Source organism: Sorex fumeus, unplaced genomic scaffold, assembly GCF_029834395.1.
Source record: "Sorex fumeus unplaced genomic scaffold, SorFum_2.1 ptg000014l, whole genome shotgun sequence".
NCBI lineage: Eukaryota > Metazoa > Chordata > Mammalia > Eulipotyphla > Soricidae > Sorex > Sorex fumeus.
Window position 1 is genome coordinate 24,754,531 of NW_026606071.1, and position 22,956 is coordinate 24,777,486.

Genomic DNA, 22,956 nt, shown 5'->3' on the forward strand with positions numbered 1-22,956 from the left:
GGTGGTGTTGTGGGACGTAGTTCTGGAGTGGTTTGTAGGAGACCATGCAGTGCTTGCGATCAAACCCAGGACTCAAGTCTGTTAAGCTATCTCTTGGCCTCTTTTCCTGCTCCTTTGGAGCCTTCAGCTGATAAAAGAATCAAAGTATACAAATGAATGTTCTTGTGGTGAGTCTTAGAAATGAGAAATACATGATGCGATCCTGTATTTTACACATAGATGTAAAAGAAGAGCTTTAACCAGGATAGTATATGCCAACTTGTTTGACAATCACTTAATCACTTAATCCCCGTTATTCATCGATTTACTTGAGCGGGTGCCAGTAACGTCTCCATTCATCCCGGTTGTGTGCTAGCGTAGCCCAATGGTATCTGTTCGTTCTAGGAACATGCAGAGCCTCAAACCGATCATTCAGGGTCTTGACGAAGAAGTCTGACCATCTTGTAGGTGGGCGTCCACGTGATCTTTTGATATCCAGTGGAATCCAATCAGTAATGGCTCTAGTCCAGCGGTTGTCTGTAAACCTCATTACATGTCCAGCCCATCTGATTTTTGATGCCTTGGCAAATGAGACAGTGTCCCTGATTCTTGAGTGTTGATGAAGATCAGAACTCCGGATTCTATCTCTCATTTGAATGAATCGTGATATTCCAAGCATAGCTCTTTCAATTCCTCTTTGAGAGACCCGAATAGCGTTCTCATCCTGTTTTTGTAGGGTCCAGGTCTCTGAGGCATAAGTTAATGCAGGAAGAACAGTGGAATCAAAGAGATGTGCTCGTAGCTGGAGGTTCTTTGTCCTTTTAGTTATTTCTTCAACGCTCTTGAAGGCATTCCAAGCCGCTCTCTTCCTCCTGCACAACTCAGGTGCCAGGTCATTCATCATGTTGATTTCTCGACCTAGGTATATATAACTGTTGCATTCGGAGATGGGTTTCATTGACAGCGAATGGAGCGTCAGGAACAAGGCTGTTTCTCATAAACATTGTCTTCGTAAGATTCAGCTGTAGTCCGACCTTTCCACATTCACGGTCAAAGTTGTTCAGCATTTGTGCCGCTTGGCTGATATTTGGTGTTATTAGAACGATGGCATCAGCAAAGCGGAGGTGGTGTAGTTGCCGACCATCTATCTTCACTCCCATGCTTTCCCATTCCAGTCGTCGCATGATGTTCTCGAGGGTGGCACTGAAGAGTTTTGGTGAAATGGTATCACCCTGCTGAACCCCTCTCTTGATATGGATGATTACTTCTTTGTAGAATGGTGAGATCCTGGTAGTGAATCCGCAATAGAGCTCACGAAGGATCCTGATGTATTGAGTTTGTACGCCCTGATTGGCTAGGGCTTCCATGACCACTTCCGTCTCAACAGAATCAAAGGCCTTCTTTAAATCAATGAACGTTAGACAGAGCGGCATCTTGAACTCCCGAGAAACCTCAATGAGCTTAGTAATCATGTGGATATGGTTGATGGTACTGAATCCTTTTCGGAATCCGGCTTGTTCACATGGTTGTCCTTCATCTTGTTAGTGTTCTGCTAATCCTATTCAGGATGACTCGAGTGAACAGTTTGTAGATGACAGACAATAGGCAGATTGGGCGATAGTTGCCAATGTCGTGGATGTCTCCCTTCTTGTATAGTAGTACAGTCCTGCTGGTTTTCCACTGGGATGGAACCTTGCATTCAGACAGGTAGCGTGTGAAGAGCCGAGCCAGTGTATTGATGAGTACTGATGGTAAGTTCTTCAGGTGTTCAGGTCTGATCTTGTCTGGGCCAGGTGCTCTTTGTTTCTTTACTGATGAGATGGCATGTTGGATTTCGGAAGGGAGAACATTGGGAACGACATATCCATCATGTGGAATGTGGTATGTGGGCAAGTGGACATGGCTATTAAAGAGATCTGAGTAGAAGTCATGAATAATCTTCTCCATTGCCCTTCTGGAAGATGTGATAGATCCATCATGATGTCGGAGGGCAGTCATCTTGGTCTTGTAGTTGTTGAAGGACAGGCGGGTATTACGAATGCTTTTCCCAGCTTCTGCCGCATCTACCAGTACTGCTGCTCTCCTGTTTTTGAGGTCATTCTTAATGGCTTCTCTGCACTGTTTTGCTAGTTCGGATGTTCGCTTGTGGTTGCCTGAGGCATGTGCCAAGCCACGTTGGCGAATAAGTTCAAGAGTGTTCGAAGAAAGGCGGTTTTTTGTGGTTATCTCTCTCTTGGCATTCCTCGCACAATCATGGAGGTGCTGAATCATTCGATCGTATTCCTCATCAATGTTGTCAGTGACGGCATCTTCCCATGTTGCCGCAACAGAGTCAAAGAGCTCCCAGTTGGTGGTCGTTCTGGGAGTCCTCTTCTTAAACCTTGCATTCTTTTCTCCATGTTCTGTGAGGTAGAATTTTGCACGAAGGAGACGGTGGTCTGATCCCGTTTGGAATTTTGGGACAACAGCAACATCGGTTAGGCAAAACTGCCGATTGAATATGATGTGGTCTATTTCATTGTCGAACTGTCCATTGGGAGACTCCCATGTCCAACGTTTAGATTCAGCCTTTTGGAACTGTGAGTTACCATGGAAGGTCTTGGTTGACATGATGAACTCAGACAGTCTGTCACCCTGTTCGTTCCATTCTAGGCCATGGGTCCCGATGTGGAGTTCATCGGCTGACCTTCTTGGTCCTATCTTGGCATTAAAATCACTGACAATGATCTTGTAGAAGGTGTGATCTTCTTTATAGAACTTCTCCAGCTCCTTGTAGAACTTCTCAGTTTCTCTTTCACCATAACTGGATGTTGGTACATAGAGAACAAAGATAGAAACTGCCGGTAGTGAGCCACATCTATTCAAGTGTAATTGTCTGATTCGGGCTGTTAGGCATTCGAATGAAACAATGCTCGTGGCTAAGTTTGTGTTGACAAGGATACTGACACCACCTACGCCTCTTTTATCACAAGTTCCAAGGAACAGTTCTTCTCCGGTGTTGAAAACAGCGTGATGTGATTGATGTCTTCTCATTTCGGTCAGACCAATGATGTTGTACTTTTACTTGTTTGACAACTGAAGGAAAAATGCTTTTGTGTTCAATTGTTTAGAAAGAGGCTGGCAGAACCATGAAAAGAAGTATATGTGAGTTTCAGTGGGATTCTGGTGTGAGTGACTATGAAGATAGATTTTGCAGAAAAATTGGCATTAGGAGCAAAGCAGAGGGACACAGCAAAGGGATGATTACATTATGGACATTCTGAGAGTTATTTTGGAGGTGTAATTAGTAAGACTTGATGAACTGACTCTAGAGAATCCCAGGGCACTCAGGTTTCTTATAGTTAAATAAGGGAGAGATTTATTCTTAGTGAGAAAACATTTGAAAAATTATTTTAGGAGGTTAGAGCCAGGATAACCAAAAATAAATAGCTCTTTGAGAATTCCTATGACACTAATACAAAAAAATGCAAAAAAAAAACCCCAGAACTGAACATATCATCTGCATGGAGCTTTAATGAGAAAATTTACTGGAGACCACAATGGGTGCATCCAGGAGATTCAATTCAGATGAATACAGATCTGTGGACAAGTTAACAGCTAAAGAGTACTTCCTGTGGGTGTGGAAGGGGTCAAACAGAGATTGAAAGAGAAAAGGAATGAGCAAACAGGTACCAAACCTAAAAAACACCAGGAGACAAGAAGATGTGGACATAAAGGTTGTACATGACTTTGGGTCCAAATTGGCGTTGGCTGAGTTGAAAATAGATTCAGATCTTGTTTAATCCAAGTCTACACTCAGTGGTACTTGGAAGACTATGCAGTGCTGGGAATGAAACTCAGGCCCTAATATATGAAAAGCATATGCTCTATCTCTTTAAAACCATATCCCCAAGAAGAGCAGCAGTGAGTCCTGGAAGACAGCTGAGTGCGCAAGAGAACTCTCTGGACCCCCTACTCAGCCAACTTCACTGGGGCACCTCAGATAGAGCAGGTGTGCCCTCTATGCCCGCTCTAGATGAAACCCTGTAGACCAAGAGCTCCCAGAAGCAAGACCCAGGTGTGCGGGTTCCAGGACTAAGACTCCAGGTCTCATGGTGGCAGCAGAGGAGTCGAGCCATCTTCCCCATCTCCCCACTTGCTTGGGGTCCTGGTTGTCACGCCCACAATCTGCCTCCAGATGACATCTCAGTGCACCAATGGTCCTGGTCCAGAGAAGTAGCAGTGATTCCCAACTTAATCCCCAAATGATTTAGGACCCTACAGAGATGTCTCTGGACCTCAACCATTTACAGTTTTAGAATATCTCATGATATTCCAAGTGAGTAATAGAAAATAAATTATCTAGTGTCTGCCCCTGGCAGGCAAGCTTGAATGGTGGTGGGAAGATTCAAGCAAACTATATAATGTCCATAAGTAGAGAGTATGGGGGAAACTGCCTGCCATAGAGGCAGGGGGATAGCTGGGGTTGGGAGGGGGTATACTGGGGACATTGGTGGTGGAAAATGTGCACTGGTGAAGGAATGGATATTCAATAATTTTATAGCTGAAGCTGAAGCATGGAAGTTTTGTAACTATCTCACGGTGATTCAATAAAAAATATAAATAAAATAAAACCACATCCCCAGCCCAGTTTTTAGTATTCTTCTTTTTTAATGTAGGAGTATGACTATTTATTCAGCCACTGATTAAGCTGACTGAAGCAGGCATGAACTCCACATTACTTTTTTTTTAATTGAATATCCATGATATAGATGATTACAAATGGTTTCAGTCATACAGTGATCCAACACTCATTCTTCCACCAGAGTACATTTCCCACCACTAATGTCCCCCATTTCCCACTCACAATCTCCCAAGACCCCATCCTCAACCCCCAGCCTCCCTCTATTTTTATGGATTATGGTTTGCAATACATAAGAGGTCACTGTGTTTGTTCACAGCATTCAGTTATTTTTATCAGCATGATAAGGGTGGTGTAGCTTTTTAACTGGGTGGCAGCTTTGGGGTGTGGATGTGACTGCTGGTGCTTCCAGGAGTATAGGAAAGTTGGGGGAGGTAGCTCATCCCAACTCTGAGAAAGCCTGGAGGTTTCTGTCACAAAACCCACATACCCAAATTTTCAACAGGTTCATCTCTCGGTGAGGTCTATCCTAAGACGGTGGAATCCAGCTGGAGGCATGGCAGCAATTTTGGATTGTGGAAGCAAGTAGCTGCCAGGGGCTCTGCTCAGGCGGCCACTAACCTAACCCATACCCCTCTAACTTTTTTTTTTATCTGCTCACCCTTGCACCGGTCTGAGATTAACTGTGGCTTTTGATCTCTTTCGAGATTTATTTATGGGTCTCTGAAGCAAGGTCAAAAAAAGCTTGTATAGCTGGGCCAGAGGTGGTTTGTGGGTGTGACTCACACATGCCCTATTTTTGGCCATTTAATTTCTCAGGGAATTTGGTCCCAAGTTGTTGGGGTCCAGCCAGAGGCAACAGCAGCAATTTGGGGGTATTAAGAAGTCTGAAGGTACCATCAGGCTGCTAATGTACTCGTCCCACAGGTACAGGTCAACCTGCTAGTAACACTGTGTGCCCAGTTTTTAGCATTCTTATGTTACATTCAAAGCGTTTCTTTTGTTGTTGTTGTTGTTGTTTTTGCCCCCAAACCAGTGGTACTCAGAGCTTACTCCCTGCTCTGCACTTCAGGGATCACTCCCAATAGAGCTCAAGGCACAATATGGGATGCTGGTGATACTGTGTGGGCCACATAGAAGGCAAAGCTCAGGGGACCCTGGGGACTATTCCTGGAGATATCTAGTTTGGCCAATAAGACTAGTTAGATCAGTGCTGAGTCCCAGTGATGCAGCGCACTCTCTGCAGCCACCAGATCCAAAAGTAGTGCTAAGGGGATCAAATGGTGCTGAGAATGTATCCTAGGTCCCTGAAAATGCAAGTTATGTGCCACAGATCTCCTGGATTATAGTTTATAATTTAGTGATAACAAATATTTTAATATTATTTTAAGAACAGTCCATTGAATCATCTCATCAAAAAGATTACCTGGTTTATAGGCTTGAAAACTTGTTACTTCTCCAAGTGCAGTAAGTTTCTCCTGTTGAAAAAAATGTTATAATAAAATAATTAAATCGCCATAATTAGTAATGTATCAATCTTCAATAGAAAAACCCTATAATTTAAAAAATGACCATATTTTAACATGTCATAAAGCACATAACCAAATGAGCACTAGCATGCTATTTAATTCTTCAAATTGTATGTCTTCTTGTCTTTTTCTTTTTTAAAAAAATAAGTTGCAAATTAAACATAGCAGACCAAGATATGCCTTGGACCCAGAAAAGTCAGTATAAGGCCATTATAAAATCAGTTCCCCTGCATCTATTCTGATATTACCTGAATTAGATCACTTGTTATCCTGTCCATTATTTGTTCACTTATTTCAATATCTTCACGATCTGTAAGAACTACCCATGTTCCATCCACAAATTTCACAGGCATAGAAAAGACAATTCCTTCAGGAATTCCAAACTGACCTGCAATGAGCAAACACAAACCAAAGTATTACAAAAAAGCAGAAAAACAAACTCTTCCTATTAAATACTTACGCATTTGGAAAGGACAGTCACAGCACATGAGTTTTAATGGAAACGAGGGACAAAATTTCTGGGACTTCTCCCTGCTACACTTGCTCTAAAAGTACTGACCCTTGCTCTGAAAAGATTACTTGGACAAGTTCTGACAATTCTCCCTTCTGTGTTTTACTCTGAAGAGAGATACGCCTTCCTTCTTTCACACTCCCTTGTACCTGGTGGGGTCAAGTTCCATGTCTCAGCCTTAGGGGCCAATGAAGTTTTATTTTTCTCCTCACTTTCTGTGGATTTCATTTATTTATTCATTTATTTAAAAAGCCTATGTGTTTTGTGTGTGTGTGTGTGTGTTTGCTTTTTGGGTCATACCTGGCGATGCACAGGGATCACTCCTGGCTCTGCACTCAGGAGTTACTCCTGGTGGTGCTCAGGGGACCATATTGGATGCTGGGAATCAAACCCGGGTCGGCCACATGCAAGGCAAATGCCCTACTCTCTGTGCTATCTCTCCAGCCCCAAAGCCCATGTGTTTTTGTACTTGTCATTTATCTAAGGCATTTGCTCAGAATCTTCCACCCTACTACCTTATCACATAAGTAGTGGATGAGGATCCAGAAGACAAAGAGAGGGGTAGGGAAGTAGATGGTTTTCTTTGAACTTCCAGGTCCAATTTGGAGGGCTCTAAATTAAAGTATAATAAGACTTTAACTAATGTTGAGCAATATTCAGATAAAAGATCAAATAATTTATCAAGATTTTTTTGTGCCCCTCTCGGAGAGCCCGGCAAGCTACCAAGAGTATCTCGCCCACACGGCAGAGCCTGGCAAGCTCCCTGTGATGTATTCGATATGCCAAACACAGTAACAACAAAGTCTCCAATGGAGATATTACTGGACCCGCTCGAGCAAATCGATGATCAACGGGAGGGCCTTTACCTTTACCTTTTTTTGTGCCGTAATCAAATTAGAAAATTATCCTAGTTGACAAAAATGTTGTCAATTGGGAAAAAAACGTTAGGATAATCAATGTCTTTTGAAGGTATTCCAGGCTTTCTATTTTTGGTCTCTTTGGTTTAATTATCAAATGTCATTCTCATGGGCAGACAATATGGAAGATTTACTTATATGGCACAGTCTGCAGGATAATGTCACTAAACCTCCAGCCCCATAGCTGCATTATATATCAATGAATTCCTTTAGAACATTCTACAAATGATCACGTTCCTGAAAAGCGTGACTTGAATTCATACTACAGGAGTGTTCATACAATTTCATTTGGACAAATTTGGCAAAAGTCCTCTGAATAGTTTTTCACAAATAAAAAGTCCTCTGAATATATTTTCACAAATAAAAATGTTCACAAATCACAAATCATCCTGTTATTTGTCCATTGCCTCGAGCAGACCCCAGTAACGTCACCTTCGTCCTAGCCCTGAGATTATATTCAAGGCTCTTTAGGAGAATGAGACCCATCATTGTTACTGTATTAGGCATACTGGATACGACACGGGGAGTTTGCCAGACTCTGCCGTGTGGGCAGGCTACATTCGGTAGCCTGCCAGTTTGTCCAAAGTAGTAATGAGATAAGATGTCATAATAAGATGTCACGCAGCCGCATTTGCGTGACTTTGTTGAGGGTTGAGCTTTCCTCCCCGCCCTGACCAGGGCTCCGGCAGCCGAAGACCTCCAGGACCAGCCACCACCATGCTGAGACCACTCTCCACACACATGAAGGTACTGGCAGAGGGACAAAGTCACGCGGGTTCCGGGGCCGAGATCTCCAAGCCTACTCGGATTGGGGCCGAGCATCCTCCACCCAGATCCTCCAAATTCCAGTAGGCCGGGGTAACACCCACCAACTGGCCCCCTGGCCCCGTGTAATCCGATCAGCGGCCAAGACTCAGAGACTATAAAAACCAGCTCCCGGAAGAGTACAGTGCAGTCTCTTGCCCCCACGCCTGACTGTCCTCTTGCTGGGGCCCCTTGGAGGGAAGCGGCTTGAGCTTTCCTCCCCGCCCCGACCAGGGCTCTGGCAGCCGAAGACCTCCAGGACCAGCCACCACCATGCTGAGACCACTCTCTGCACACATGAAGGTACTGGCAGAGGGACAAATAAAAATGTTAAAGCTATCAAATCTTTATTCTTAGTTTCAGTAGGGAGCTTGTCCAATGCATATGTGTGTGTGTGTGTGTGTGTGTGTGTGTGTGTGTGTGGTGGGGGGGTGAAGGTTGGGGAAAGGACCAGGTAGAGGAATGGGGAGAAACACTGGTGAAGTGAAGAGGACACTCAGAAGGAGGTGCTAAAATGTTATGCATGAAATCCTATTGGTATTATAAGTGACAGAGCAGTAAAGAAAAAAAATTGCATAAGGTTCTTGCCTTAGAGGGAGGCTTGGGGGTTGGAGGAAAAGTGAGGACATTAGTGGAGGGAAATGGACACTGGTGAATTGATTGTTGTTTGAACATTGTATACATTGAATTAAAACATGAATAAATTGTAAATCATGGTGCCTCAATAAAAAATATTTAAAACATTGTCTATACAGTATTTGTGGATGGAGAGCACCAACAAATGTAGCAGCTTTGTACATTCTAGCTAGTTACTGCTTCCCTAGATTGATGTCCTGATGTGTAGGATAATATTGGTTTGTTGTTTCTCCCTGGCCTTGGGGAGCTTAGGTTTATGGGTTACACCTATCACAGTACTTCCCAGGCACTCCCATTACTCTGTGTTTATCTGTAAACTCTGCTAAACCACTGGACAATCACTGTTATCCCCAAATCAGACTCTGCTGACTTGTAAGATCAGATCCTTGTAGGACACTGGATTTGTATTCGTAAGTGAAATATTGCTTTTCTCTTCTCCTTATGTCCTTTGCATAGTTTACTTCAGAGCAATGTCCTTTTTGTATAGACACAGGAAGACAGTTAATACTATGCTTTTTTGGAGTTAACAAGCTCTGAATAATATTCAGTACTGGGCATCTGTTTTCTGGACTTAAACCTCAGATTCCTTTAGTTTCTAGCACCCCCAAAGCAGGATCCTGATGAGGGACTTGATGGACCCAGGGCAAGCTGTGTGCTACCCTCGAAACAGGTGAGGCCATGCCTGTTTAACTTAACTATAAGTTAAGTTAAGAGCACAGTAATGGACAAATTATGATGATCCGAAGAGTAACAACTGGATTAGAACCCTCCTAGGGTTAGGAGGGGCACATCTGGTCTGAGCACTGTAGTCTGAGATCCATAGAGAGATGTTCCCAGGAGAGCCACCCTACAAGCTTAATTCTGTCCCCACAAAATGACTAGAAAGATTATTTAGAGGTAAGTAAATCTTAGTAAGTAAACTCTTACTATGAGTAAGTAAATAAACTCTTACTGTGTCCATACAAAAATGACTAGAAAGATTATTTAGAAGTAAGTCTAAGATGGTTGTTGGACTAAGGAAAGGAAAAACACACCTCTAGATGGTATTTCGCCCTTGAGTGGCTCTCCTGGCTGAAGGAGATCTTTGTCTTCTCTTAGAAGAGTTTCCCTCTGAAGGAAAGACTTTCATTGTTGACTGTGCTACCTCACCTGGGTGTAGTTGCTCCCCAACATTTGGAGGTTGGGTGAGTGACCAAGGCTGCAACAAGGAGCCTGGAGAGACTAGCATGGGGGTCAGGAGGAGACTGGAATGAGGGGCAGTGTGAGACTGGAATGGGGAGCTTAGTGAGATTGGAACAGGAGCGTGGGGAGAAAGGAATAAATGGCAACTGATCACCAACCGGCCCTGTTACCTCTTTCATCTGTCTGTTGGCAGCGGCTGCAGGCCAGGGTGGGGGAAGCAGCTCAAGGCCACTGAATGCACATGGAGGGCAAGAGAGAGCACATCACCACCACAGCTCACTTTATTTATTTTGTGAATACACACTGATGAATCCTCAGTACCCTGTCTCAATGAACTTGGCCCTGGAACTTTTTGAACTAGATGTTATACTCACACCTGTATGTCAGATAAGCACTTCTGAAACTCTAAGGCTTTCTTTCTGAAGTTTAATCTTTAAGAAGTTGAGTCTAATCCTTCTTGTCCACCTAAAATTAACCTATTTTAAAGTGAAAAAAAAAAACTTACTGGGCTATTTTATTTATGTTTCTTATAAACTCTAATACTTGAAATGTTGAGTTTCTGAATGGATAACTGAATGAAGACATGAAAGGATACACAAAGGATTATGGAATTTTGACAAATCCAGCAGTTTATATATAAAACATTAGGAGAAACAGAAACAGAACACAAAACATATATGGGGGTCTTTAAATATTATAAGATATGAAAATCCAGATTTACCTTCACTCAGCACGCCTAAAGATACAATCTCCCCAGGGGGTGAGCCATTGTACCAGTACTTCAATGTTGTGGCTATGCTGTGAGCAGTTAAGATGCCTCCAGATTGTTTTCCAGTGCTTATCAAGTTTTCAAGAGTTGACACAAACTCTCTATTTACCCAGTCACTATAAGAAGAGAAAGAAACTATTTCACTGTAGAGGAAAGAACAAATAATTATAAAGGATGTTCCCAAGTCAATGAATTTTAGTATAATAAAACACCTTCACAAGTTAGAATTATGATTTCCTGTGCCCTTTGTTCAAGCTTCTTCAATTCCATAAAAATCAATGGAAAAGTAATGAAGTACAGCAAAACTATATAAAATCATGTTCTAAACTAAAAGCATAATATAAATATGAACACAAAAACATGATCCGAAGCTATAAAGCAATCACTTTAAGAGAAGAAATATATTGAAGTACATGCTATCTATCTCAGAAATAGCAATATTTCTCAGTTTTGATCAAATTATATCATAAAGTATCAAATTATTCACATTAATAGAGAAATTACTAGGCTCTTAGAGTCTAAAATTTAAATGCATGGAATAGCCCTGTGACTAAATAGCTACCTCATCCAGCTAAGAACCACAGTTTGGTGATATGTGGCATGTGCTCAGGCAAGAAACAGGAGCCATGCTTAAGAGTGAGAACACTGGGACACATCCTTTTAGGTAGGTGTAAATTTCCAACAGTCTGAGGAAAGCAAAGGATGGAAGGAGCTAAGGAAAGGAAATGCTACAACTAGGAAGTGCGACAAATCATTACAGAAATGTTTGAGGGATACTCCTCTCCCTTTCTCCTTCTCTGCCTTATCATCATGGCAATGCTGTTGGTGGACACAGTTCTACTTGGCCTTCATTATCTTTTATTCTTCTCAACCATCCTATAAGACCCCATAAGTATATTCCTAGTTTGACTTTGCATATGAAAAAAATGCAGGCCTAGAGACTCTGAGTAACTTCTCCAACATCACACAAGTGCCTAAGAGTTCAAAGATTTAAAAGATGAAAACTATTATGCATATATGCAACATTGTTATTATGCTTCACTTAAAAATATACTGTACCTATCAAAAATCAAGTTTAAAACAGGATGTGAATATTCAGGAGGTCCCCAAATAGCACCTTCATGTCTGTAAACCTTGGTTAGTCTCAGATCAATGTAGTGATTTCCACTAATATTACCCCAAATTATGACATCCTTAATACCTGTTTAAAAAAAGAAATAAGAATAATCTAAATTACTAAAGTTGATAGAAAACATTGACTACATTCTATTTTTGGTGTGTGTTTTGTTTTTAAGATCAATCCTTTCTACAAAAATGTCAAAACATAAATGTTAGCAATAGTACAAATGTTACCTTAATTACAACAAAATAATCAAAATAAGTACATTCTAACTTATTTTAAAAAAAAACTTTGAGTACATACTCCTCAAAATGTAAAAGTAGTGTTGGTCATTTCCCTAAAAGGGTCTGGAAATCCCTAATAAAACTTTATGAATGGTGTTGGCATATTGACTGAAGTTAAGAAATATTAAACTCGGGGCTGGAGTGTAGCACAGCGGGTAGGGCATTTGCCTTGTACGCGGCCTGGCCCAGGTTTGATTCCCAGCATCCCATATGGTCCCCTGAGCAAGGCCAGGAGTAATTCCTGAGTGCACGAACCAGGAGTAAACCCCCATGCATCTCTGGGTGTGACCCAAAAAGCAAAAAAAAAAAAAAAGAAAGAAAGAAAGAAAGAAATATTAAACTAGATAAATGGCTATATCACTCACCCATATCACCAGACCCAACAACACTGAAAACATAAGATTTAAACTACAACTACTGGAACTTTTTAATGTCACTGTCAAGTTGATGGTGGGGGATAGGGTAGGGGTTGGGGGTAGGATGGAATATGGGAACCCTGGTGGAGCTGACACTGGTAGTGGAATTAGTATTGGAATATCATATGCCTAAAACTCAACTATCAGTAATGTCATAATAACAGTTCCTTAAGTAAAGACAATTTTATAGAAAAGAAATACCAAAATAGAAGCTGGAGAGATAGTACAGCATGGAGGGTGCTTGTCTTGAACGTGGCAAGCTGGGTTTGAACCCTGGTTCCAGGAGTTCCACCAGGATTGATCCCTGAGTGCAGTGGTAGGAGTATGCCTTGAGCACTGCCAGTTATGGTCCCCAAACAAATTTTTAAAAAAACCCCAAATATTGAAATACTCCCTGAGAAAAATTTCTTCTCAAAATCATAACACTGGTAGAAGTCATAACTTTATTATTATACTTGCCATTAAAAGAACTTCTTTGATTCCAACAGGAATCCTTGATTCTAGACTGAATAGAAACTTGGACAAATCACATAAATCTGGGTAGATAGATTTCATAGAATGAGGGTGTTGGAATAAGAAGACACTGAAGAATGCCTCAGTCAACAAAGCTATTCAATAAATTTCGACATGAGAGTCACTTTTAATTGACTGACTTAGAAGAAATCAAATCAATCCAAATCTTTACAACCTTCTGAGAGTGAAGGGGAGTGAGATAGAAAGCCGCTACAACATATAGTCAGTGGGAGAGGGAATGACTTGAATGTGTGAGGCCATAGGCTAAATCCTTGGTATCATAACCCTCTCCCAACCAAATTATAAATTCAAAAGATCAATATTAAAAACACAATGACTACACAAAATTATATGTATTATGAGAAGTAAGATGAGAAGAGGTGAGAGAGAAATGAAGATTCCTATTTAATATGATTCCATAATTGTGGGTCTTTAGGAATGCTGTGTCCAAAGTAAAAACTAAGTAATTTATTCATGGTTTTTTACTGTTTGGATTTTTTCCTGCTCTTCTGCATGAAAAGACACTTCATACAGAAACAGGAGAGCAGGAAAAAATCCAACATACAGAAGAGCAGTAAAAAATCCAAACGGGCTGGCTCCAGCAAATCGATGAACAACAGGAGGACAGTGACAGTGACAGTATGACAAAAGATTGCTATTGACTTCAAGGAACAAAATATCTTTCTACTTGGTTTCCCTAGAAGTGTTTACTTTTCTCACCTAACAAGAAGTTGAAGTAAGCAGCAACCAAACTGATGACTCTTGGCCTTCTCCTCATTGTGGTAAAACAGGTGTAGCAGTTACAATTTACACATTATTACAAAGTTGTGTTCAAGGCAAGGAGTTTGGGGACAAAGAATTGAAAAGACTTTGTCTTTTGTGTTTTCTTTTGTTTCAGGGTATTAGATATCTTACCCAAGAAACTTCAAGTAGACAACATGACTCAGTTATTCCCACTCTTAAGAAAAGCCATAAAAATCAATGGTATTTTGAGGCTCTGTTGAGGAAGTCAGGTAAATGAGAGAAGAGGATGGGAAGTGGATTGTGGGCAGGAGACCATAAATGTCTATCATACTCCTTTGATATTCTTCTGTCAAAATGACTCATGAAGTAGAAAGTGTTAGTGACCTCTTTCTCCATCTAATGATGTGCATTGAGCCCTGTCTGTTAGTTGCATATTTCAGGAGGGAAGGAAGGAGTGGGAGCTCATTGAATCTGATTTGGGGAAAATAATTCTGTGGAACCAAGAAAGTATATGGTGTCTTTCTTCCTCTTCTTTGGGCAAAAAAGCCTTATAATATAGTGCCTCATTTTTCTTATCAGCTTTAATACATTTCATAGCTTAGCTCTACATGCCCTTGCTTCTGCTAGGAAAAATTATAGATTTTAAGGAAGGGCACTGAAACTCTTCAGTGCCACCCTCGAGAACATCATGCGACGACTGGAATGGGAAGGAATGGGAGTGAAGATAGATGGTCGGCAACTACACCACCTCCGCTTTGCTGATGACATTGTTTTAATAACACCAAACATCAGCCAAGTGGCACAAATGCTGGCCGACTTTGACCGTGAGTGTGGAAAGGTAGGACTACAGCTGAATCTTACGAATACAATGTTTATGAGAAACAGCCTCGTTCCTGACACCCCATTCGCTCTCAACGGAACGACCATCTCCGAATGCAACAGCTATGTATACCTAGGTCGAGAAGTCAACATGACAAATGACCTGGCACCCGAGCTGCACAGGAGGAAGAGAGCGGCTTGGAACACCTTCAAGAACGTCGAAGAAATAGCTAAGAGGATGAAGAACCTCTGGCTCCGGGCACATATCTTTGATTCCACTATTCTTCTTGCATTAACATATGCCTCAGAGACCTGGGCCCTACGCAAACAGGATGAGAACGCTATTCAGGTCTCCCAAAGAAGAATAGAAAGAGCTATGCTTGGAATATCATGTTTCACTCAAATGAGAGAAAGAATCCGGAGTTCCGACATCCATCGATCAAGAATCAGGGACGCTGTCTCATTTGCCAAGGTGTCAAAAATCAGATGGGCTGGTCACGTAATGAGATTTAAAGACGACTGCTGGACTAGAGCTGTTACCGACTGGATTCCAGGGGATGTCAAAAGACCGCGTGGCCGCCCACCTACCAGATGGTCAGACTTCTTCATCAAGATCATGAACGATCGGTTTGAGGCTCTTCATGTTCCTAGAGCGAACAGATGCCATTGGGCTACACTAGCACGTGACAGGGACAAATGGAGACGTTACTGGCGCCCACTCGAGCAAATCGACAACTAACGGGAAGTTAAGTGATAAGTGATTAAGGAAGGGCAAGGCCAGAATGGCTGGGGGTTGGGGGATGGAAGGGGAGTGCTTAATACCGAAACACTCCTGTTGCATCAACACAAAGAATGTGGGGTTAAAAAAAAAAGAATTAAACACAGCATCCTCCATGGAGAAATCTACTAGGTATTACTGTGTACTGTAGAACAAAGAACCGAAGACAACTTCAGGCTTAAGAAATGTTTCCACTGAGTAGGGGGAGGGAGTGAGAAGCACAGACTGAAAGAGAAAAGGGATTGAAAATTGGTACTGGACTTAAAAACAAGGTGGGAGAATGCTGTGCACCAATATTTTACAGAAGTTCAGTTTTATGCCTGCACTTGTAGAGTCAAAAATAATTTCAGCAACCGTTGAACCCAATATGTTGCTTCACCTGTACCAGCTGGGAGCAGCAGTTTCCAAGGTAAGTCCCGCTAACAGGGTTGTGTAGGATAATAATGGTTTGTCCTTTCTGTCTTGCCACAGAGAGCTTAGGTTTATTTGGTTACTCCCATCACAGTGCTCCCAAGGCACTCCCATTACTCTTTGTTTATCTGTAACCTCTTTCTTTGTGCTCTGCTTCCCAACCCGTCAGTCACCTGTATCACCTAATCAGGCTCTGTTAACTTGTAAATATTGCTTTTCTCTTCTCCTTAAATCCTTTGCAGAGTTAATTCAGAGCAATGTCCTTCTTGTATAGACACAGGAAGGCAGTTAATACTATGCTTTTGTAACTTGGGAAGTTAACTGACTCTGAGTAATATTCACTTTTGGGCATCTGCTTTCTCAACTTAAGTCTTAGTTGCCCTTACTTTCTAGCAACCCAAAAGCAGGGTCCTGATGAGGGACTGGATAGACTCAGTGAGCTACTCTGGCATCAAAATGGGCCAGGCCAAAGCACCATAATACTTAACTATAAATTAAAAGCATCTGATGCTAGCGTACGTGCATTGAAAGTACAGACGATCATTTTTGTCTTCCTTCGTTGTGGCAGCCTAGGTCGGCCTTGAGATTTTGTCGGCCTCTCCTTTCTCATCCTTCTCAGTGCTGCCATGTCGGTGAAACCTTCAGGGTCAGGTGAATGAGACCAGTTGTAGTTACTGGTTTTGGCATATCGAATACACAGCGGATAGCTTGCCAGGCTCTTCCATGCGGGCGGAATACTCTCGGTAGCTTGCCAGTCTTTCCGAGAGGGATAGAGGCTTTTGGGGTGACCTCTAATCTCCCTTGTAGGTGTTACCATATTTGAACCCTATCAAATATGGTACAACAATTCCAGAAGATGGGTATTTAGTGTCTTATGATGTGTCGCGCGGCCGCTCTGTCCCTGGGTCCGCCGAGCCTGGAGTCCAAAGTCTCAGAGAGTTCCGCTTATCTTGTTCTGTGGGTCTTCAGTCGTGCGTGGGTCTCGGCCGGAGCTGCCGCGCGGGTCCGGAAAGTGTCCTGGAGTGTGGCGACGGCTGGGTAGTGGAAGTAGTGTCCATATCCACACGATAACCAAGCTCATTGAGGTTTCTCGGGAGTTCAAGATGCCGCTCTGCTTAACGTTCATTGATTTAAAGAAGGCCTTTGATTCTGTTGAGACGGAAGCGGTCATTGAAGCCCTAGCCAATCAGGGCATTCAAGCCCAATACATCAGGATCCTCCGTGAGCTGTATTGCGGATTCACTACCAGGATCTCACCATTCTACAAAGAAGTGATCGTTGATGTCAAGAGAGGGGTGCGGCAGGGTGATACCATTTCACCGAAACTCTTCAGTGCCACCCTCGAGAACATCATGCGACGACTGGAATGGGAAGGAATGGGAGTGAAGATAGATGGTCGGCAACTACACCACCTCTGCTTTGCTAATGACATTGTTTTAATAACACCAAACATCAGCCAAGCGGCACAAATGCTGGCCGACTTTGACCGTGAGTGTGGAAAGGTAGGACTACAGCTGAATCTTACGAAGACAATGTTTATGAGAAACAGCCTTGTTCCTGACGCCCCATTCGCTCTCAATGGAACGACCATCTCCGAATGCAACAGCTATGTCTACCTAGGTCGAGAGGTCAACATGACAAATGACCTGGCACCCGAGCTGCGCAGGAGGAAGAGAGCGGCTTGGAACGCCTTCAAGAACGTCGAAGAAATAGCTAAGAGGACGAAGAACCTTCGGCTCCGGGCACATCTCTTTGATTCCACTGTTCTTCCTGCATTAACATATGCCTCAGAGACCTGGGCCCTACGCAAACAAGATGAGAACGCCATCCAGGTCTCCCAAAGAAGAATAGAAAGAGCTATGCTTGGAATATCACGTTTCACTCAAATGAGAGAACGAATCCGGAGTTCTGACATCCGTCGACGATCAAGGATCAGGGACGCTGTCTCATTTGCCAAGGTGTCAAAAATCAGATGGGCTGGTCACGTAATGAGATTTAAAGATGACCGTTGGACTAGAGCTGTTACTGATTGGATTCCACGGGATGTCAGGAGACCGCGTGGCCGCCCACCTACCAGATGGTCAGACTTCTTCGTCAAGATCATGAACGATCGGTTTGAGGCCCTTCATGTTCCCGGAGCAAACAGATGCCATTGGGCTACACTAGCACGCGACAGGGACAAATGGAGACGTTACTGGCGCCCGCTCAAACAAATCGACGACTAACGGGAAGTTAAGTGATTAAGTGATTAAGTGATTCAATTAAGAGCATGGTCATGGACAAATTCTGTCATGATCCAAAAAGGAACAACTGGATTAGGATTCTGCTTAGGTTAGGAAAGACTAATCTGGTCTGAGCACTGCAGTCTGAGATCTATAGCGAGATGCCCCCAGGAGAGCCATCCTATAAGCTTAATGTATCTCTTACTGTGTTCATACAAAATAACTAATATTATTCAGAAGTAAAATTAAGATGAATGTTTAAATGGTTATTGGACTAAGGAAAGGAGAAACACCCCTGGATGGCATTTCACCCTTGAGCAGATTTCTTGGCTGCAGGAGATCAGAAGGGCTTTCATAAGTTGATTGTTCTACTGGACCTGGGTGTGGCTGTTAACGCCAAGGTTTGGAGAGTGTAAGAGACTGGAGGGAACAGGACGATGAGTCGTAGCCTGAAGAGACTAGCAAGAGGGACAGGAGGAGACAGGAATTAGGGGCAGGGTGAGACTGGAATGGGGAGCTCAGTGAGACTGGACAGGTGTATGGGGAGGATGGAATAAACGGCAACTGATTACCAACCAGCCTGGCCTTCGTTTCCTCCTTCGTCTGCCCTTGGCATGGGCCATCCCAGGTGTGGAAGTGGCCTGAGACCACCGAATGCAGGCAGCGAGAGAGAGCCATGGACTTGGTATCCATTTTATGAATACACAGGGTTGTGGTTTCTTTTATGCCCTAACAAGCTCACTGTGGAGACAGGCTCCCAGATATGGCCCCATCTCACCTAATAGGTTTCAGTTGCAGCGAGAACTGACAGGTTTATAGCCAAAGTCAGCTCGAAATAAAGAAAGCTTCCCTGACGTGAGTGCATAAGACTTAATCTCCAGTTTATTTTGGAGGACTGAGCACAGAGGTTTCACAGAGATCCAGTATTTTGCCTGCTCTACTGAAAAGAGAATTAGCAGTAGCCAGTATGTAGAGTATGCAGTTACTGCCCAGCCAGACATAGGGGCAGCCCTCCCACGGATCATAACAGAGAACAGACCTTCCATTGGTGAACCCAACCAATCAGACTGTGATTCAAAGAAGTTACCCCCAAACTGGTACAGGCAAATGCAAAAATACCTGTCAATATGAAGTTTAGTTTGCTGAATATCTGTCAATTGAAACACTTGAGCACAATATCCAGTAACTGCCCAGGATGGCTGAATATCAATACCACATCAGCTGCAAGAAACCATGAGGTGAACCATGAGGCAGAACCCAGCACAGCTAGGCATTGATGCTATCGCAGCTGATGACAAGAAATACCCAACTGTTATTCAAGTATACACAGATCAGAGTCACAGGCACACGTCTGACCTTGAAAACATTTAAGAAAATTTTTTCAATCTATGATTACTGAAAATTCTGTAAATATTAGGATTTTTTATCAAGAAATTTAATGATGCCATCTGAAATATTTTTAAGTGTTATTAGATGGAGACATTACTGGGCCCGCTTGAGCAAATCGATAAATAATGGGAGGACCGTGACCATGACCGTGACTGTCTTAAAGGCATAGATGTTAAATGGTTTAGTTTTTTGAGTCAAAAATTTCCTTTGCCAGAAACAAGCTCCATTAGGAAAGATACCCTGGGGGTAAGGATTGGGGTACTTTTCAAGGCATTCTTTGCTGCCTTGAAAAGTAGAAAAGAAATCAGTAGAATCACAAGCACTAAAATGATCTTGCAAATAGAAATAGCAGACTGCTGCTTGGGCCAGTCCAAACTCTGAGCTGCATCCTCAGTTCCCAATTAATAACCAGAAAAAAATGAATAAAAACAAGATATTCAGCTGCAGTAACAAAAAGCCCAGCATGGTCCTCAACTAAATCAGAACTTTCTAAGTGCCTGAGGATGATGTAAAGCAACAATCACCTCAATATTTACTGAACTGAGGAAATCATTGGAAAACAGAATCAATAAATTTGAAGAAAGACTAGCAGAAAAAAAAAGAGAATTCATTTGATCAGAAAAAAACTATGGCATACATTAGCAGGACTCAGTTGCAGAATACAAAATGGTGAAAATTGATTCAGTGATCTTGAATATAAGATGTACAGCATTGCTGATAGAGAGGTAATAAAAAAGAGATTTCAAAAACATGAAGAGAATTTTTTTAAATGTGTTTTTAATATCAAGAGCAACAATGTCCACAACATATGGATTCCACAAGGAAAAGAAGGAAAAAGGGGGTAGAATGGTGAAGAAGTAATAGCTGAAACCTTCGCTCATCTTCAGGGTGGAGACATACACTGAACAAAAAGACCCAACAAAATAAACCCAAACAGAACATCAAGACACATTGTGATTAAAATGTTAATAATTAAAGAGACAGAGGCTCCTTTAGGCAGCAAGAGAAAAATAAAGACTCAGAATAAGGAAAACCCATAAAACTTACATTGGATTTCTCAAATATAGCTCTATGAGCCAGCAGGAAGAAGGGATGGAATGATATATTCAAAGTACTGAATGTAAAGAATTTACAACCATGAACCTTCCATGCTGAAAAATATCACTCATATTTGAGGAAATCATAAAAACATTCTCATGGATTGGAAGATAGTATAGGCTTTAGGTCACATTCAAGGTGACCCTTGTGATCCCAAACAACATACGGCTTCCAAAGTATTCCTGGATGTAGCCCTGGAGGCCCCCAACCATCACCAGTTGTAGTCCTGGAGCACTGCAGAGATAGGACCAGTGGTCTCTGGCACTATAGGGTCTGGGCAGCGCCATACTCTGGAGCCTAGCACTGAACAGCTTGAACTTGTTGACTGAGTAACACCAGGAAAGACTGCTGGGTCCTCCTAAATACTGGTTGGGGGGCTCCTCCCCACTAAAAAAATATTTTCAGACAAACGTTGGCAGAAGACATTTGTTGCCGTTATAGTAGCTCAACAAATAATATGGAATTGTCTCCTATAAAAAGTCATGAAATTCCATTAAATAATGGGAAGATGTAGAATATATAATGGGACTCAGAGACTGAACCCTAGATTTATGAGACTTAAATTTGAAAATAGATATGTGTATATGTGTAAAATACATGAGCAAGCGATAAGGAGTGTGCTCTCTTTCCCCGCTACATGTGATTGGTGGCCAAGAGCCACTTCCCCACACCGGTCTGGCAACATTCTTATCTAGTGCACATGGAATGTTTTCAGGGATAGAACACACTCTGACACACAATTAAAGAATTCATAGGGGGTATGGTGCCACCAGCAGGTCAATCTGTACCTGTGAGGTGAGTGCATCAGCAGCCTGATGGTGCCTTCAGGCTTCCAGATACCCCAAAATTGCTGATGTGCCTTTGGCCAGACCCCAAAAACTTGGGGCAAAGTTTACCAAGAAAGTAAATGGCCAAAAGTGAGGTATGTAGGAGACACACCCACAAACCACCTCCGGCTCAGCTATATAATTGGAGGCATGGCCTCTCTGGTTCCTGATCAAACTGCTAATGGCAATGATCCCAGAGACTCAGAAACAAATCTTCAAACCCAGCGGCTTTTGGCAGAAATGCATCTGGTCCCTGCAGTAGGTTACCGGCACTGGGCCACCCCAGGTGGGAATAGGTTTTGTGCCTTGGCCTGTTCCCCATGGCAGCACAGTGGCCGCCATCCTCCAGAGGCCACTATATAGTCAGGTTTGGACCCTCAGTGATGAGACATGTGGGGCCTCATGGGATGGGGGTGGAGCCGGCCCTTTCTTCACCACCCCAACGAGATCCCAAGTTGCCGCCAACAAACAGCCTTTCTGGTTCCTGATCAAGCTGCTTAAAAACCATAATCCCAGAGTCTCAGAAACTAATCTTGAAACTCAGTGGCTTTTGGCAGAAATGCGTCCAGACCTGGCAGTAGGTTACTGTCACCAGACCATTCCAGGGGGGAAAGGGTGCTGTCCCTCCTCCTGCTCCCCCTTGGCAGCTTGGTGGCCACCATCCGTCAGAGGCCATTGGACAGTCAGGTTTGGGCCTGCAGTGATGAGACACGTATGGCCTCACGGGATGGGTGTGGAGCCGGCCCTTTCCCTTCCACCCCAATGAGACCCCGAGTCACCACCAATGAACAGCCTTTCTGGCTCCTGATCAAGCCACTTAATGGCCATGATCCCAGAGACTCAGAAACAAATAACGGAACCCAGCAGCTTTTGGCAGAAATGTGTCCAGTCCCTGCAGTGGGTTACCGGCACTGGGCCAACCCAGGTGGGAATAGGTTTCGTGCCTCGGCCTGTTCCCCTTGGTGACCCAGTGGCCACCATCCTCCAGAGGCCTCTGGACATTCTGGGCCCGCAGTGATGAGACACATGGGGCCTCACGGGATGGGGGTGGAGCCTGTCCTTTCCATCCCACCCCAATGACGAGAACCCATGTTGCCACTCACGAATGGCCTCTATGGCTCCTGATCAAGCTGCTTAATGGCCATTATCCCAAAGACTCAGAAACAAATCTCGAAACCCAGTGGCTTCTGGCAGAAATGCGTCCGGACCCCACAGTAGGTTACTGTTGCCGGGCAACTCCAGCGGGGAAAGAGTGTTATCCCTCTGCCTGCTCCCTCTTGGTGGCTCGGTGGCCGCCATCCTCCAGAGGCCATTGGACAGTCAGGTTTGGACCTGCAGTGACGAGACTTGTTAGGCCTCATGGGATGGGGGTGGAGCCGGTCCTTTC

At 43.2% G+C, this 22,956-nt stretch overlaps 1 protein-coding gene across 1 annotated transcript in view; it reads right to left on the reverse strand.

The window, feature by feature from the left end:
- Positions 1-22,956, reverse strand: part of MDH1B (malate dehydrogenase 1B) — a 58,601-nt gene that overhangs the window by 18,872 nt on the left and 16,773 nt on the right. The window contains exons 6-9 of the mRNA XM_056111974.1: positions 12,008-12,149; positions 10,901-11,064; positions 6,378-6,517; positions 6,027-6,078 (exon numbers count right to left, since the gene is read on the reverse strand). Of these exons, the coding sequence (XP_055967949.1) occupies positions 6,027-6,078; positions 6,378-6,517; positions 10,901-11,064; positions 12,008-12,149 (498 nt within the window). The remainder of the gene's footprint in view (positions 1-6,026; positions 6,079-6,377; positions 6,518-10,900; positions 11,065-12,007; positions 12,150-22,956) is intronic.